This window comes from Camponotus floridanus, unplaced genomic scaffold, assembly GCF_003227725.1.
Source record: "Camponotus floridanus strain SB8 unplaced genomic scaffold, Cflo_v7.5 scaffold4, whole genome shotgun sequence".
Taxonomy (NCBI): domain Eukaryota; kingdom Metazoa; phylum Arthropoda; class Insecta; order Hymenoptera; family Formicidae; genus Camponotus; species Camponotus floridanus.
In genome coordinates, this window is record NW_020229547.1 from 2,458,866 (window position 1) to 2,477,825 (window position 18,960).

General features: G+C 29.4%; 2 protein-coding genes across 3 annotated transcripts; one reads left to right on the forward strand and one right to left on the reverse strand.

The window, feature by feature from the left end:
* The first annotated feature begins 15,171 nt into the window (after nt 1-15,171).
* LOC105251806 (ubiquitin thioesterase otubain-like) lies at nt 15,172-17,179 on the forward strand. Its single transcript, XM_011258832.3, has 5 exons — nt 15,172-15,296; nt 15,364-15,416; nt 15,834-16,133; nt 16,372-16,572; nt 16,671-17,179. The coding sequence occupies exons 1-5, from the start codon at nt 15,254-15,256 to the stop codon at nt 16,866-16,868; spliced, it is 795 nt and encodes a 264-aa protein (XP_011257134.1). The 5' UTR covers nt 15,172-15,253; the 3' UTR covers nt 16,869-17,179.
* A 391-nt stretch (nt 17,180-17,570) lies between these two features.
* LOC105251805 (BLOC-1-related complex subunit 7) lies at nt 17,571-18,535 on the reverse strand. Of its 2 annotated transcripts, none has more exons than XM_011258831.3 (3): nt 18,361-18,535; nt 17,904-18,171; nt 17,571-17,817 (listed from the first exon to the last, which is right to left on the reverse strand). In XM_011258831.3, the coding sequence occupies exons 2-3, from the start codon at nt 18,039-18,041 to the stop codon at nt 17,638-17,640; spliced, it is 318 nt and encodes a 105-aa protein (XP_011257133.1). In that variant the 5' UTR covers nt 18,042-18,171; nt 18,361-18,535; the 3' UTR covers nt 17,571-17,637. The 2 variants fall into 2 exon arrangements, with proteins under 2 accessions (XP_011257133.1, XP_011257132.1); XM_011258830.3 differs by having other exon boundaries at nt 18,263-18,535.
* Nucleotides 18,536-18,960: the final 425 nt, after the last annotated feature.

Here is an 18,960-nt window from a genome sequence, read left to right on the forward strand (position 1 = left end):
CAGATAAAATTAAACAGTTTCGACATTCTCATTGTGCTTCAATTAAGTCGCGAGCGACTGTTCCTATTTATTTTCCATCAATTACATCGAGCGCGTGCCAATTATGCAAACAGATGTGTAATCTCGTTTGCTCGCAATTAGTAATGAAAGTGAACGAACTATCTTCTATATGTATCTTATGTAAAGTCACTCGAATGTAAATATAATCATCCTATGTCACAGTAAACGTACTAACGCGCTTTCGAAATATAGATATAATATATTATTAATGAGAAATATAAAAACAAATATGTAATTGTAAAATAAAATTAGAACAGAGTATAATTAAAATATTATTAAATTTTATTTTTTTATTGCTATTTTTCTGCGATATTGATATAATTATATATATATATTTTAGAAATAACACAATGTTTATCCAAAAAATGGATAAACATTGTGTTATTTCTAAAAATATTAGAAAATTGAGAGCTGCTGCTAAAGCGGTCGATTCACACAAATCAAATATTGCTGATAGAAAGACTTGTTTATTCTAATTATCGCATGGAATATCTGTAACATCAAATAGAAGAGAAATATTGGAGCATTTTGGAACGAAGATTTAGCGAGCAACAACCAACTCGGAGATGCGCTCCCGATTTTAGGAATTGATTTTAATTGCGCAAACACACGCACACACACATTTGTTCAGGGTTTTGCTTTCGATCTACGAGAGATGTACTATAATTAAAAAATTTATAATTCAAAAATGCAATCTATATCTTCCCTCTTCTCTTTTCCGATTAAATTATTATATCAATTAAATCGATAAGAGCACATATTTGAAAAAGGTCAAGTTTTTAATTCCTCTTCTCTTCTGTTTAATTTAGCTCTCCAATTGTAGAAAATAATACAACAATAAGAGGGAAAGGTTCTTATAACGCAGTTGCTTTCATTGCGCGTGTTCCAGGCGAAATAAAAATAAATGAGTGACTTAAGTGCAAGAGCAGAAACATCTTTTTACAATCTCGCGCGGCGACTTCCGCAAAACTTTACAGCAACTTTTCAGAAAAGTGCCGCAAAAAATTGCGCCATTATTATGATTTTTGCGATGAGAGGCTAATGTTGTTGGAAAAAGGTGCGAATTGGACGATTTTCGTAAAAGCGCTAAAATCGCGACAAACATTTACCTACTTTTACGAACGAGAATTCGAATTTTAACGGGTGAAAGTGCAAAAATTAAATAATAAAAATCGAGTAAAGTTGGTCAAATCAACAGGCATATATGTATGGATAAAGCGAAGCGAATTCTAGTGTATTATCGATGAAAGGAAAGTTCGCATACTTCTATTCAGACGATAAGGGCAAAGTTTAAGGATCCTCGAGCTTGAGTTGAACATATATGAAGAGTACCAATCAGAAACTTCCCGAGTAGCAATTATAATAACAGCAATTATATATTGAATCAATCAGCGTGTTCAATACTTTGCGTTAACGAAGTGCATAGGAACTAATTATATATAACTTCAATTAGTTGAAGCATCCGAAACGATATTTTTCTTGGTATTCCACAAAATCTAGTTAGAATATATATTTTTAGCCTTTATTTCAATTAATTAAATAATTATTAAATTATTAATTTTTTGTTTGTCTTTGGTTTCAAAACCATCAGGTCCACGATCTTTTGAAGAATTAGTAACTCTTGTTATAGAATCGAAAATTGAATTAAAATTGAATTAAACGGTTTAGTATTTTATTATGAGTGAATATAAAAGTCTGAGGGAGGAACGAGATTATCTTTTACAGATTCTTTCTGCGCGATACGACAATTATTCAAAGTTCGTATGAAAAGCACGAAAAGGATTCTCCGAACTATCTCCACGACATGTTTACCCTTATCGAAATTTAGTTCAAACTTAACTTGCGCCCGATACTCTTGGTATCACACACAGACGAGAAGCTGAGAAGGAACAGGTACGATGGCGTGCGAAGTAAATGCAGAAAGTGCCACACGCAGAATAAGTTATACTAGTTTAGGACAAAACACGCGACTGTCATAAATTTCTTCGGCTCCCTTCCTCTCCCTCTCTCCTCCCTGCTTCCTATTCTATCCGCTCAGGTTCGCTAATGAAATGGAGCGACGGCTAATGAGGCTAACGAGGGAGTTTCCTTGGCAAGGTTTATTGCGCTACCTCCGGTTACGGTCCTCGCGAGAAAACATATCCTACAAGTCGCGCATGTAAAGATCGTCGCTGTAATGGCTCAAGAGAGTGCCACCTAATTTCGCGTTGCCGCTTATTAAAATGTATCTTTCGGACGCGCGCGACAAAGTTCGTCTCGCAGTTCGTGAATGCGCGATGAATCTCATTAATCCCGTAGCGAGTAACGGATCCTTGGGACGTGTTTGCAGAAACGCTGAAGATGCGCAAAAATTAATTTCCAATGAAACGAAAAACCGGTTATCCATCTTGCACGAGGAGCGTGGAGCGAGTTCGAGAGTCACGCTTTCCCCAAATTCAAAAATTATTAATGATCGATTTCCCCTGATGCGTGTATCGTCATCGATAACGCGCGTTGCCATTTCTCGAGAAAAATGACAAATTTTTCGATCTCTCACCGGCACGTGCGACCGACGTGAACGCTTTGCTGTAAAATGTTTTCCATCAGCGACTTTTAAGTAAGGCGTCCTCCCCGAGCGAGCGCGGTTGCGACAAGAGGGATGTATCCACGCAAGATGGATTCTCGAGGACGCAGGGAAGAAGATGAAGTGCGAGACGAAGAAGGAAAGACGGTTCGACGCCGACGAAGGGATTAGGGAGGAAGTGCCACGCCCAGGTGGAATCATTTGTCAAGGTTCTCGCGATCGACATGTGCGTGGATAGAACGGTCTGGAGATTGTACAAAGTTCCATGTCACGAACGATTTAGTCGAGACACGATCGTTTTGATACAATGGAAAAGCGGTAGATGTGGTACCGCAGAAAGATGATCGCCGAGGAATTCCTGGATGTAGCTCGCAAATTTTAAATAATGAGATATGCATGATCGTTTAATTACAAGTCACAAAATCAGATTGATAAAAATACGTTTTAATGCTCAACTTATGTTCAACCTTGGATCTTTCCTCTCACTCGTATTTTCGATTTTGTCGAGGATAAAAAGTTTCAAATATCGAGAAAATGCTCTTTTGTTTAACAAGTTATCAAAATATTATCAGAAATTAAGAAAGTTTATTACAAACATCTTGATCTTCTTCGATAGGAAGCATTAGATTTAGATCTTTTTCTAAGCTCGGAATGCGAAAACAAATTAGATGGATCGAAATGAATTGACTCTTCTGACCGTGTAAATAATTGTGAGATCAACGAATAATAAAGTAAAGAACTGATCAAATATGCAGGACGTTACACTTCTCTCGATGGACTGCTAAAGTACGTGACTGTGCACGTCAGGTTGCAGTCGTCTTTTCGGGCGACCTCGTTTCGACGCGTGAAGGCGAGAAGAGGTCCTCCTTCGCGCGGGTGGCCACGTGTAAATAATCTTAAACTGTCACGCGCACGTGCCATGAGTCGAAGTCTGTGTATCTCGCGCCATATACAATCGCCGATATGCGCTGCTATCAATAAGACAGAGATTGATGCGTTAGAAATTTCTAGAGATTAATCACACAGAAAGACCGTCCAAACATATATCCAGATCTCATAATAAAAATGAAAGCTGTCAAAATTTTGGCAATATTTCGACAGAAAGATGTCCGTATTGAAATTTATGCAAAATTGAATAAAAATAAATTTTCTCTCTTCAATAAAATAAATTATATTCTAATTAAACTTCATAACATTAAAATAAAATTAAAATATGTTTAAAATATTCATGGTATATTTGAGGTTTCCTTTTAAAAAGAATATTTATATATAAGACAGATTATAATTTTATATCTTTCGAGAATAATTTAAAGATAAGCTGAAAATACATAATTTGTGTAACACATAGTTTTGCTAAAATAAAATCATGCTTTGTAAAAAAAAAGCACATAATTTTCTAAAGAATTGATATTACTGAATGAATTCATAAATCATTATATATATATATATATATATATATATATATATATATATTTCCTATTTTTATATTTCTGTATAAAAATATTTTTGTATTATATTTAAAAAAATTCCGAAATTAGAAATAAAAATTAAACCAAAATGATATACTAGTTGTAAAAAAAATTTATAATGAAAATAATATTAATTTTGTTGCATTGATGAGATGAATGTTTCCTGCTTACATGCTACGTCAATTAGAGCTGGCATTAATTAATTCTCATAATAATTGTCAATTGTCTATTCAGTGTATACCATTCATAATTAATACAACTAATTGTGCTTGCTAATATCAATATTAAGTTAAGTACATACAATTATTAAAATGATTGTAGTAAATATAATGATTTTTATTAATTTTATCAAACAAATAAGATAATCGAACTTGCGATATGATATATATTAAGATAATACATCATTATAATAACAATTTAATAAAAAAATCTTTTGAGATAAATAAAACAAATCAAAATAAATTTTTATAATTTTAATTCGAAACAGGAACAATAATGATTTATTGTATATATTTTATACTAGATGTAACTGCTACCTTACACTCGATGTAATTTGCGTAAGCGAGTGCTGAAATTAATGCAGTTGCTTCAGAGACAAAATGCTATAAAAGTATAAGAAAGATTATAAAGAAAAGATATAATTTATGACAAAGAGTTTTTATAAGATATAAAATATTCATATCGTGATAATAAAAATATAATGTGCACAATAGTACTATAAAAATTTTCAGACAGACAGAATTGATCGAATATAAATTGCTTAAATACAATTTAAAATACAATTACAAATATTTAAATACAAATTAATGCATTAATTTTTTACTTTTTTTTTACTTATTTTACTTAATAAATTTTTGCGCAAAAGAAGACCTAGCCCTCAAAAGTGAGAAAAAGTGGGCTGAAAATCTTGAGAATTCTCTGTAGAAGATTGAAACTATATTATATTTTGATTGATATATACAATATATATATATATATATATATATATATATATATATATATATATATATGTTTCAATCTTTTACAGAGAATTCTCAAGATTTTCAGCCTACTTTTTCTCACTTTTGAGAGCTTATTATATAATGCGTGTTATTTCTTTACTCAATTTTTATATTTTTGTACACAAAATTTTCTTTGTATTTCGAAAAAGATTCGAAAATAAAAATTAAAACAAAACAATAAGACAATTGTATCAAAACTTTTTATAATAAAAATATTAATCTTGTCGCATTGATAATGATTTGTATCCCACAATCTCATATTAACAGTACTGTTGTACTGTACTGTTCAATTAACAAGGAAACGATTGAAAATTCTTAACAAAAACAGCTTTAACGAGTTCCAAATCGCGAAGTAAAATGATTAGATTTGTAATGGTGTAAAATCCAAAGTACTTTACATTCGGATTAAAATTATATATCTTACGGATAAAATCAGCAAATGATATCTGTTGAAATATGATTGGTGTCATTACGCTAAATACTGGCACAGATGACACGTGAATGATATCACCTGGTTGAAAAAAATTGTTACTTCTGTAGAGATAACGGATAATGCCAAAAATTTCGATCGCGATTATTATCCATCAGTATTTCATACTTTCTTAAATTATTTGAAATCATCTTCTTCGAAATTTAGTCTCGAAAGAAATGAGCGTAAATGCAGCGTAGCACGTTATATCATGTGATGTTTTCAACTCGAAACGCTACAAGTTACTGAAAGGTCCTTAAAACACATTTCAACAATCGTATTTTTATTTCTCGATTTTTTCTTCTTCAATTAATTGAGATTGAGTTAATATAAATCAAATAAATTATACTAATGTTATTTATTATTGCTTCGATCGGTAATATCAAATAGAAAATGTTCTTTCATTAAGTAAATTGTTTTGAAAATAGCTATTTAATAGATGTTTAATAGATATTTAATAAATATTTCGTTCTCATGTTCTGATAAAACCTTTAGCAAAATAATAAAATAGCGTATATGCTATATATATTTATATATAATAAAAAATATGTATATGTATATATTTTAATTCAACTCTTTATTAATAGAACTTGACTTCTGTACCTTAATTTTGAAAGAAGAAGTTATTATATTTAAAATTCATATTTATGGCTAGATCATTAACCATTTTATCAATTCACTATTTATTACATACTATATTCTAAAAATTAGCAGAAAAATTTTTTTATTAAATCGCTAGTTGTTTTATTATTAGTTCAATATTTGCGAAGTGATTTTCACGTAACATAATTTAAACTGTTTCTACTCTCGTCCGAGGAAACTGAATTTGTTTCCCAAATTTGAACGTGCTCGTGTCGTCATACAATCTTTTTTCATCGTCCGAGAATCTGTCGTCGCACTACGAGAGCAATCAGGACCCGCAAATATCCGGGCCGGAAACTCGATTTGCGAGCTGTTTAAATTCCACCGGTTATTCATTAGTCAATTAGCGACTCGTTATTACGACACTCTGAATTATTACATATAGGGCCACGGCATGTACATCGCGGTTTTAAGGTCTCGCGATGCATCGTTTCCCGCAAACGAGCGAAATCTAGCGCACGCTCAAACTGGTAAGCGGTTTTCACGTGTGTACCCTGGAAATCGCAAAAGGATCCCGCACAAACCTTATGAAAAGCGGTTTCCATAAGTGAAATTGTCTAAAAATTGAGTATGTTTTAGTTTATGACTTCCTGATAGAAAGAGTACCGATAGGTACGACCTTTAAAAATGGATTTTTTGTTGTAGACGTTTTTGTATATTCTCGAATTAACGATACGAGAATTTTTCACTCCTTCCATGTAAAATAATATATATGTTTTAAGTATTATTATTTGAAAAAGACAGTGCATCACATATTGTTTATAGATTTTTTCTCTAATTAAAAGTTTGAAATAAAAATTTATATCCATAGATATTTGCCAGAAACTACTTATTCATTGGATTATTTCAATCACATGAGTTTTATGAATTTGATGCGTGCAAGCGAGATATGTATTTGAATCTAAGCATCATTAGAAATAAATACAATAATTGCTCGTAAATATCGTGATAATAAAGAAAAATTATAATTTTTATTCCTTGTCGCTTCAGTTAATATAAAATTTTTGCCGACAATACAAACAGTTATATAGTAGAAGTGTATAATGAACCTGCATCTTTACGATATATTGTGTATCATTTACATAATATTGTTATTTACATGGCGACACTTCAGTTAGCAGGCAGCGGTATGTCGAAACACATCGTAACGAATAATAAAATGTAAATGTACTTCGTGTAGACAACGAATAAACAATTACAAGAAATAAATAGTCGACTTACATCTTGATGATATATGCGCGTTATTTACATACCATGGCTTTATTGTCATTTGCATGTCAACACTCGAACGAGCAGTAGTATGTTGTTGTTATTTCTCAAAGTACAATATCGCAATAATACTGATACTATTAGACAAACACGATCTGATGGTTCCAATTAGATATTATCCGCGCGCGATTAATTAACTTTAGCGATACACTCGCATATTGCATATCAAGGTAATAGGAGATATTTATGAAGCATGATATTCCTCGAAATTGATATATTTCAAATAAGAATAGGATAAGCGACAAATAGAAGTAGAGATTATCGCGACTTTTATTGTAAATTTTCCAATGCTCGAATTCAAATATATCTCACATCGTCGAGTCTTTATACGTCGTTGTAATTGGCAAAAATTTCATATTTCACTAGATTCATTCAATTCAGGATTTATCAGTGCAAACACAGTTAACATAAATCATATTTTTGAATATATCAGTTATATATCGCAATTTTAACTTGTACATTTTTATTTATATTTATATTAAAATAATAATTATTCTAAGCAAAATTACATTTGTTAACAAAACAGAGTACTGATGCGTTAATTTTTATTTTTGTTTTTTCTGTTTTTTTCCGATTGTCGATCGTATTTTTTGTGTTATTTTTATATTTTCTCACGATATAATAAAATACAATTAACGTTGGGAACCTCATGCAAAGTACATTATAATTGTCCTGTTAATTAGTGCGCGCGCAATCCTAATTAACTGTGTTTTCGCGTGTGAGTGCCATGAAACCAAGTGCCAAAGGACAAATGAAAAAGAAGGAGAAGGTTTAGAGTGATGCTAGGAGCCTGAGATTGCAAGAGTTACTCTACTGTAAGAGAACTACTTTACTTATTTTTTAATTTATCTTATATTATTTATAAAACTAATTGCTCGTTTATATTCATATTGTTAAAAATATATATTATAATTTTCAAAAAAATATTAACATAAAAATCAACTAATTTAATTTATAAGATATATTAAGAAATTAGATGCTCTTATTTTTGGTACCAAAATATTCACTCGACATATTTTTCATAAATCATAATATATTTATGTGATATGTTTTTATGATTCTGAGGGAATTTATTTCTCATATTTTTGATTAAATATCTCGAAATCTTTTTTGATTAAATATTTCTTTTTTTTTAGCTGATGTGCGAAAGTTAAATCAAAGTCTTTGCTTTCCTTCTCCTCCATATAATTTTACAATAAATTAACATTAACATTAATAAATGTGCTAATTTAATGAAAACATATTAAATTAATTGTGCAAACTAAGGCTATCAATACTGAACTTTAAGCAAATGCAGTACTACTACATTACTAAAAGATAAGAATATATCGATTCGAGATACTTATATTGCTTTTATTCTCTATATAATTAATGCATGAAGACAAATATAATAATGTTAAAAAATGTTCTGTTTAAATGTTCTGTAAGATAAAAATATTCGTAAAAAATATTTTTGTCGCCAAATGCATTTTATATAAGTGTATATACTTTATTAACAATTGTTGCTATCCAAATTAATGTAAAACATTCGAATTTATTAGTATTTCAATTTTGTTCCGTAATTTAGAAAAATTCACTATACAAACAGATATACAATAAAAGAAAGAAATCATCAAAAGAACCATCCACTTAATGATCGGAAAATCTAATTCTCTGCGCGCAAGTAGCAATTTCGTCCGGCGACGACGATTCAATTAGCAGGATATCTCTATCTATCCTGTGACGCTTTCCGGAGAAAGTAGAACTCCCAAAGTAGAAATAAAGAAAAGACAAGCGAAAGAGCTGGTACAGATGGGAGTTTGCACGAACGAACGCTCGAAGTTATCTATGGTTACGGAATCTCATAAGAAGAACAATATGCGAACGTGCTTTGGCCACAGGTTTTCAGATTTAATAAAATATCGGAAAATTTATCGGCAGGGATTTATTGGTAATTAATGCGTGAATATAATGATGAATATATGTTGGTTTTTTATGTCAATATATAAGGAAAATTGTAAAAATCAGACATTTGCAACAAATCACCCACGCGTAAATACTTACAGATTATTACATTATCATATGTTACACGACATATGAAACTTATGTGTATAAATGATTTAATTAAATGCATTTGTATAAATACACTCTCTTGATATAATTCCCTCTCACGGTTTAATCAAGTTCTAATACAACTCCCGATTATCACATTATTAGCATATATTTATGATTATTTTTCATTAATATGAAAAAATAAAAGGCTTGTTTATAAACAAAGTTTATAAATTAAATTTTGTAATATAAATTGTAATTATAAATTATTTGTAATTATTAAATATATATAATAATTTTAAGTAACTAATTAAATAAATTATTCATAATTATATATATATATATATATATATATATATATAATAATTAATTATAAATTATTTATAATTATTATACATATGTATTTATTAATTATTTTTTTATTCTGTTTAAATTTAATTAATTATTTAATAATTTAATTCTATTCAAATCTGCTTACAATACATTTTAAAATAATTTTTACTTTCTGGAGCTTTCCCATATGTCAATATTTTTTCAAATACATTGTATTACAGGATGTGAAATCATATTGCACTGCACCATATTGTTTAGTATAAACAATCAATTTAAGTAATCAATATAATTTACAAAATGTTTGCAAATATCTTCATTTCTTATATAAATTCGATTAATAAATTCAAATATTGAGAAACAAATAATTAATTACAAACAATTAATTAACAACATGTCTATTAATAAGATCATATACATAATTTGATCAAGTATACATATATATGTGTAATTTAATAACAGTGTCTCTAAGTTGTTTTTCCAAGATTCGCACAGATAAAGGACGAGAAGTTTGCGATTGTCCCGATAATTCATTTCGAACAGACTTTTGCGAAGCGAGCACAATCTACCTAAAGATGCAAGACATCTCGGAAATAATCGACGGTCTTGTCTATCATGGGAACAAGCCGTGTAAATCAGATTAGTCGCCATTTTGGGACTAATGAGCCGGGAAACGAGCTGGCTGAATCGACTCGAGAGAAACAGGGGGAGGGAGGAAAGAAAGGAAGCAGAGCGATTCTTTCCTTTCTCCCTTTTCGATACACGAGGCGAGTCTCCACCCTCTATTCTATCCTCTTTCCTCATCTCTATTTTCCCTGAAATTTCCAAAGCGTTCCCGTTATTTCCCTTTATTCCTTTCCTTTGTTTTCTTATCCCATTCCCCCGTCACTCTCGCCGCTCCTACCCACTCATCCACTGTATCCCGTATTGGCCCTCTGTCTCGCATCCTTTTCAGTACTTGCAAACAATAACGCATTCCTGTAGCCGCGGCATGATAATTAACTATTCGTTAGACGTTGCGGAAACAATGGTGGAATGCATCTCTCGCCCGCGCGTTTACTCTTGAGCTACCGCTATTGTATAATGGTACGGTTTAGCATGATTAGCACATTTTAAGGTAGTGAAAACAATTGTGATGTACCGAAAAAGATATATTATCTTACAGCGTTCGTGACAATACGATAAATATTTGTAACTAATAACAAAATATATAAATTTCTCTTTCCTCTTCATGTCTCTCTCTCTCTCTCTCTCTCTCTCTCTCTCTCTCTCTCTCTCTCTCTCTCTCTCTCTCTCTCTCTCTCTCTCTCTCTCTCTCTCTCTCTCTTTCTCTCTCACAGATATATTTTTATATATTAAATTAAAAATACTTGGCTAAATTATATTATTTGTTATATAATATTTTTTTAAATTAATTTACAATAATTGTATTTATTAATCAAAATAGAAAGAAAAAGGAAGATATTTATATATTAGCACAACTCTCATATGAAATACATTATTATTTAAATTGATTCTTTTCGCTACAATAACATACTGTAATATAGTGCAATATAATTGGAAAAATATACTTACTTGATGAATTTAATGAAAATTTCTAGAGGTGAACATTAAGTATATTGTAAAATGGCAAATTTATTCAGTGCTTATCTCTTAAAAATATTTAAATAAATAAATAAATTTTTTTTAATCAATTTGATTCATATACTTTTACACATGTTCTATTGAACAATAAGTGTAATATGTTTTATGTAACTCATAATCTCGCAGACATGATGAGATATTAAAACATATTCCGGCACAATATTTCAAACTACGTTAAAATTTTTCGAAATAATTTTTCAACGAAAAGATTTGAAAATCTAAGGAATACGAAATGTAATACATTTCTTTAAAAAAATGTATCGATGGTATCATTTTTCACATGTGTCTCTCATTTTTTTTAGTAAGAAATACATAATTTTTCTTATGTGCAATATATGCGAATTTATTCTTTTTTCATTTTTATTTATTTAGGAATATGATAGAAAGTTTTTTACTTACTCTAGTCAGGGAATTACAGTTCTAGGATACAAACTCACGTCTTGGGGATTTTCGGTACCATTTCAAGATGCTTGAAGGATTTCTCGTACATTGCAATCTTGAAGATTTTCCCTTACATGTTTTTGCAAATAAAAAAGTGTTATAAAAATAGCAATAAAAATATGAAAGAAGAAAAAGAAAAGATATATTTAAAAAATGTCAAAGAACAGCAAAGAACTCTATACAAATTTCAAAGAATAAAAGGAAAAAATATACCAAGTAACACTGTACTTATAATATATCTTAATAATATCCCTAATGTGTATAGAATGTATCCTTAATGTAAAAATATATCTTTATAATATATCCTAAATACGAATATAGGGTAATTTAACAAGGAATATAACAGTGTGCTCTAAATAAGAAAGTACATTGCTATCGAACATATACATTGTAAAATTTTTCAAATGTACAAATCTTTTATGATCACTTGAGAAGATAATACAGCCTCTCTAGATTGAAACTCTGCGCTGTAATTGAGAAGTTAGTATTGCGAAACATAACAGTATTATAGTGTAATCGAAACCTTCCATGATATATTCAATCGTTCGACTATCACATGAGGAAGATATGTGCGCATAAAAAGTTATCAATTCCAAAAAATAATGATCCTTGGCAGGTGGTTTTATCCGCAGGTGGTTGCTAATCAGAATGGTGTTGAATTATTTAGCACGTAAAGCTTAACGAGAACAATAAAAACAAATGTATAAATTGCATGAACGAGAAAGTAAGGAAAAAAGAGAGAGAGAGAGAGAGAGAAAAAAAGAGAGAGAGGGAATCCCGTGCATTTCCGAGTGTCTGTTCGAAATTTAATCTCAGTTTGCAAATAGGAGCGACTTTAATTTTTCGTATCCCATCAAATGAAAGTCGTCTCCGACATTCGCTCGAATTCAGTTCTGGTCAAGGAAACGCACTCATTGGTTTATTGATCGAAATATATAATAGTAACAGATAATAGAAATATTGTAAAGTATCGGTATTTTATTCTTTTTATTTAGCTTTTTCTCTAAGTAAATTCTATTTAAGTACTTATTTTCTATGCACATAATATATATTCCTGGACAAAATTAACGCATAATTTTTTTTTCTTTAAAATTTTAATATCAACTTTTCAAGAAAAAGTGAAGAAGAAATTATGCGTTAATTTTATCCAAGAGTATATATAATAATTATTACTATACAATAATAAGAGATAAACGAAAGGACACGGAATAAGGATACATATATACAGTCGAACTAGATACACATAAAGCTATATGTCAAACTCGAGGCTATTCACCAGTCGGGAAAGCGACACGATCGCAAGCTACATTAGATAGATTAGTACCAATCCTCTGCCAGGTCAATGTATACCAATGTATACTAATTACCTGCTGCGTCACGCTTCCGCGATACGTCCTTAATTATCCGCGACCTGCGTTTTCTCACGATTTCGTGCTACGAAATAACGAGAGAATTTATATCATCTAGAGATTAAAAGCGATCGAAACCAAAAAAATTGCGCGATAAATGCGTTTAATGACGCGTTTCACTTTATACATGTATATATCTTAATTATGATTCGTTTTAAATATACACGAATATAAATTACACACGAATGAGAGGAACAATACGATTTAAATTAAGATAGAAAATCGCGAATATCAAAGATTGGAATAAAAATATTTCGAAGAGACGTACTTTATAATAATTGTATGGAATTGAGAAAAACATATAAAATATATAACGAGCTCTCTCTTATAGCTAATAAACTAAATTGTCGTGATGTTAAAATTGAATAAAAATAAAATATACTGTATATATATATATTTTTTTAACAGTTTTAAAATTATGTATTTTGTATAAATACCGCGACTTATCTATTTTCTGCATTCGTAAGATACATACATTTTTGTAAAGCATGATAATATTAATTTCCGAAAAAAAACAAAGATAAAGCAACGTAACGATACCTGACAATCAATCCGAGAACGCACGTGTCACGTATATACTGCACATGTCAACATATATATGTATATATATACGCACATGTGTATATACATGATTATATAGACATAGAATGCAATCGTATCTAAGCTAAAATAAACGGGACCATTAATTGGAAACGTGCGTAAGTTCTAACACACAGACTGCATCATCATTTATCCAAGGCGCATGTATGTATTTACGAAATGCGCGCGCACACATATACGCATTATGTACTGATACTGTTCTTTGCAAACAGTAAAAGTCTTTATTTTACTACAATTTTATTATTGCAAAGCGAAAGAGAGATCTTTTGGAAATAAATGTTTATTTTTGCTTAATAACCTGTTACATAATTAAAAGTTACATGAAATCATTAAATTATATATTACATTAATATTTTAAACTTTTCACTCAAGACTTTCGGTAATTTGAATAACTGGTTGCCTGAGCTTATTATCTACTTTTGCAATTTATTATCTGGACAACTGAGATTTAATTCGTAATTTTGATGAATCTATGAATTTATAATAAAACTGGAAATAAAATACTCACGATAAGATTGAAGTTTAAATGGAGGAAACGAGAGAGTATAAATCGCGTACACTTCCCAAACAACCGCCATATTATTATGGCTTTAGATTAATTACAACTTTCTATGACAGAGGTCAGTAAAGACATTGACATAAATTTTGAAACTCCAATGATAATTGAAGAAAGCAATATAACCGATTGACCTGTCGATAATTAAGTTATGTTAATCTGTATATTATTATATAATGACAAATATATACACAAGTTGATTTAATTTAGGCATAAAATGTGTCTGAGAAAGAGAAGCATTTCGATTATTTGTTCAAGTAGGCTTTAATAATAAAAATGAAAATTAATTAAAGAATTTCTACAACTCCAAAAGTATTAATAATAAATATTTTCAATTATATAAAATAATAAACAAACAAATATTTACGAAATAAATAAATCTATATAAATAAATCTAAATAAATAAATTTGTAAATAGTCTATCTAATATTCTAAATAAATAAAAACTTTAGTATGTATATAATAAATATTCTATCAGAAAATAATTAATAATTATATTTTTGTATTTATGTATTTTGATTATATTTTTTTATTGTGCAAAAGTAGGAATCTGTTTAATTTTCCCGTACTGTACATTGATTGGCTATCATTTTGCTTTCCAATACGTGCATTTGAAGCGAACTTGCACGAAAATACCTAGAGAATCTCTTCGATTTCCACTGCTGCCAACTAAATACATAGCGGCTTTTCACATGAAAACATCGGGCTTTTTGTTTACGACTGATAATTTGACAGTCGCCGTGAAATTTAGCGAGTTCTCTCGTGAGATATGGGAGACAAATCGCTTAAAGAGCAATCTATGGAAAATACAGGTCTCTTAGTGTAACTTATTATCGAAAAATTTACTCGAGTAATTTATTATTTTAATTCTTATTGCAGATGTTAATCAGGATGAGTTGATACTTCAACAACAGAGACGTATCGAGAAGGAGGTTAGAACGCTTCATATTCAAAGTGTTGTTTTTTTTAAGAGCTCCATCGATCTTATTGAAAACATATATATTCACACGATTAGAAATTAAATTTATCACATATACTTACAACTAGAGTAAAATCTTATTTTTAAAATGTTAATTTTGCTTCTATGACAATTTTGACAAACTGAAGAACATTTACTTATATTTATTTATACATTACAATTACTTGCAATTCATTATTAATTAACATATAACTATATATTTAGATAGAAAAGTTTTTTAATTATATAAATTTTTAATGAAACTATTGCGTGCTATTAATTTGATATGACAACTATTAATGTTTTTTTTTCTATTTTCTTTGTAAATAAATAGAATAGATTTCTGTGAAAGATTTTTACCTTTAGATAATAATTATCTTTTATGTTTTAGATCTCAGAGTCTATAGCTTTAGTTGGCGAGAAGGAATCATTGAAGAGCTTAGAACAAGAATATGCAAAAGATGATATATATCTTTCAAAAGCAAAAGTTTTGGCTCAAAAGTATTCTTACATTAGGAGAACCAGACCTGATGGCAATTGCTTCTTCAGAGCATTTAGTTATGCTTATTTGGAAAAATTAATCGGGAATAAAGAAGAATATGATAAATTTCGAGATCTAGCGTTAAAGAGCAAGGATAACCTTGTAGCTCTTGGTTTTCCTCAATTTACAGTTGAAGACTTTCACGATACGGTAAGAGTTTCTATTTTTTATAAATGTGTCTTGTTTGAAATCTTTGAGTTTATTATATATAGAATATGATATAACAATATATAATAACATATAATAAATATATATAAAAATTATATATTATATAATAAAATTATATAGTACATAACATATATATATATTTAATACTAAATAAACATAATTATATCACAATATAAAATTTATTTTAAAGGATCAATGAATTAATTTTGATGAATTACAGTTTATGGAAGTCATTGACAAAGTAGGCGGTGACACAGAATCCAGTCACATGGAGCTACATAAATTGTTCAATGAGCAAGGTTATTCTGACTATGTCGTTGTTTACCTTAGATTAATTACATCTGGTCAATTGCAACGTGATGCGGATTTCTACCAACACTTCATCGAGGGAGATCGCACTATTACAGAATTCTGCCATCAAGTTTGTATCTTGATATTAACATTCATATTTTTAGCCTCACATATTTACATGATTAATCCTTTTATTAAATTTATAATATACATTAATATTTTTTATAGGAAGTTGAACCAATGTATAAAGAATCTGACCATATTCATATTATAGCAATGAGTAGTGCTTTAGGAACTGGTGTTAGAGTTCGTTATATGGATAGAGGTGCGGGAACTGAAGTAACAGCCCACGATTTTCCTGAAGGTGCCATACCATCTGTGCACTTATTATATCGTCCTGGTCATTATGATATTCTTTACCCTTGATGAATTTGGTATTATGCAAATTTTTTTTAATATTACAAAAAACATTTTCAATGACCAAATCTATACTTCGATTTTTAAAAGCATTTCAGTTATAACGCATAATGCAATATAGTATGTTGTCTTTAATTCAGTAGAAAAGAAATAAGTTAATTTTTGTGCAAATGCACAAAGAATTTGTGCATTGTGTATATTTTCCAAAATATATCTAAGTGCATTTTCATTATCATACCTGTTGTTTCTATACATAAAGACATCGTAAAACATTTTAAACTTTAACAATAATTATCTGAAATAAATGGCAGAGAAATCGACGCATTGTGCTAATTAATTCCTACATCCTTTTCTTAATTTCGCAATAAATCCATTCTGTTGAAGATATACAAATCATATTATTTTTATGCCATACATTTGTAATACAAAATAAATGATATTTTGTTATAATATCATTTATTACATAGTATACACATATATAGTCTCTTTTTCTTTATATAAATGTATCACAGCAATTAAAAACATTTTGTATGTTTGACAATATAGAGTCTATCATAGGACAAACTTTGTTATGTATAAACAAATTATTTCCTTTTAAATTATGCGTTCTTAAAATTAAAAAATTAATAATTAATAAATTCTATATGATTCAAATTCAATATATAATATGCTTATATTATTTATAAATAAATAAATATATATATATATATATATATCTTGCAGAGAGATGTTTATACATGCAGAGTTCATAAAACAACTTTATATATATTTTAATATGTTATCGTTGCATAGATCGTACTTGTTCAGTAACTTCTTCCAACATTGCAGAGTTCTTATCAATCGTGCCCATTTGATATTCCAAATGAGTACTAATAAGTGCAAGTTTCTTTAAACTAGATTCTATCATTTCTAATCCATGTTCCTGCTGTGCAAAGTTTTTTGCTGCGTGCATTAAAATCTGTAAAAATATCACAGTATATATACATAACATAGAAATATAACGTCAGCTATGATTTAGAAATATGAATTAAAAGATAGTATCACCTCACTACTTTTTGACCCTCGCTGTATCTGTCTAGCGAGAGAAGCAATGTTATTAACATTAACTTGCACTCTATCTGCTAGTCTCATTTTCGATTCAATGAACAAGCTACGTGCGCTTGTACTAGATGCTGAAGCCATTGTATTATTGTATTCCTTCGCATTAATTGTGGGATAAGTTCTGTTCTTAATGTTATCCAGGCCTATTGCTAGACTGTACTGTGTTTTTGTGATTAATAGAATACTTATACTAGAAACACTATTTCATAATCTGAAATCAATAATATTATATGACTGCGATTGTATTTCTTGCAACTTACATATTAATATATGGAATATATGTCAGCATATATATTTTTCACCTTAGTAAATATCTTTCATTTATATTTATCCTTTTATTTCATGCATTATAGAAGCATGTCATGAAGATAAAATGAAAAAAATAAATTAATTTAATTACAATTGTAGAATTTTGCACGCAGATATGAAAAATGTTTTGTTTCTTATCGCGCAACTTCCCCTCCTTACACTAGTTTACGAGCAAAAAGAATCGCTTTTGAAAAAGAAATTCTATCACTGAGCTATCGATACATTGACATCTGACAACAATCTGACAATAACATATGACGTAAAACAGGCCTCATTAGACCGGTTGTGTTCTAAAATCCGATAACGATATACGACCTATTGTAGAACAGACCTAAAAAGTGCGAACTGTTCTTTCTTTCTGATTGGTCAGTTGTCAGCTGCCATCTTAGGCGTGCTTCAGATTGTACTTGTGTAGTCGTAGATCAAATATAGAAGCCTTAAGCTGGAGATTGTTAAGTAATTTAAAACGCTATTAATTAATTGATTATTTATTTAAATTCGAATATTTATTTATTATTAAACGAATGTATGTTATTCGACTTTACATGTGAAATGATTTATTAATCGAAATTAATTTGAAAAATATAAGACATAAAAAGCATTCAGCGAATTTATATTATAAAATGTTAAATATTTCAAGGAGATAACAAATTAATTATCATACACGGTATTTTTGATGTTTTTTTTAGAG

What these genes read in the sequence shown, in the direction of transcription:
- LOC105251806 (XM_011258832.3), top strand. Translation starts at nt 15,254, where the DNA reads ATGGGAGACAAATCGCTTAAAGAGCAATCTATGGAAAATACAG. An exon ending in AGAGACGTATCGAGAAGGAG is followed by an intron (nt 15,417 to 15,833) that starts GTTAGAACGCTT and finishes TTTATGTTTTAG; the next exon opens with ATCTCAGAGTCTATAGCTTT. An exon ending in TTGAAGACTTTCACGATACG is followed by an intron (nt 16,134 to 16,371) that starts GTAAGAGTTTCT and finishes GATGAATTACAG; the next exon opens with TTTATGGAAGTCATTGACAA.
- LOC105251805 (XM_011258831.3), bottom strand. Translation starts at nt 18,041, where the DNA reads ATGGCTTCAGCATCTAGTACAAGCGCACGTAGCTTGTTCATTGAATCG. An exon ending in GAGGGTCAAAAAGTAGTGAG is followed by an intron (nt 17,818 to 17,903) that starts GTGATACTATCT and finishes ATATTTTTACAG; the next exon opens with ATTTTAATGCACGCAGCAAA.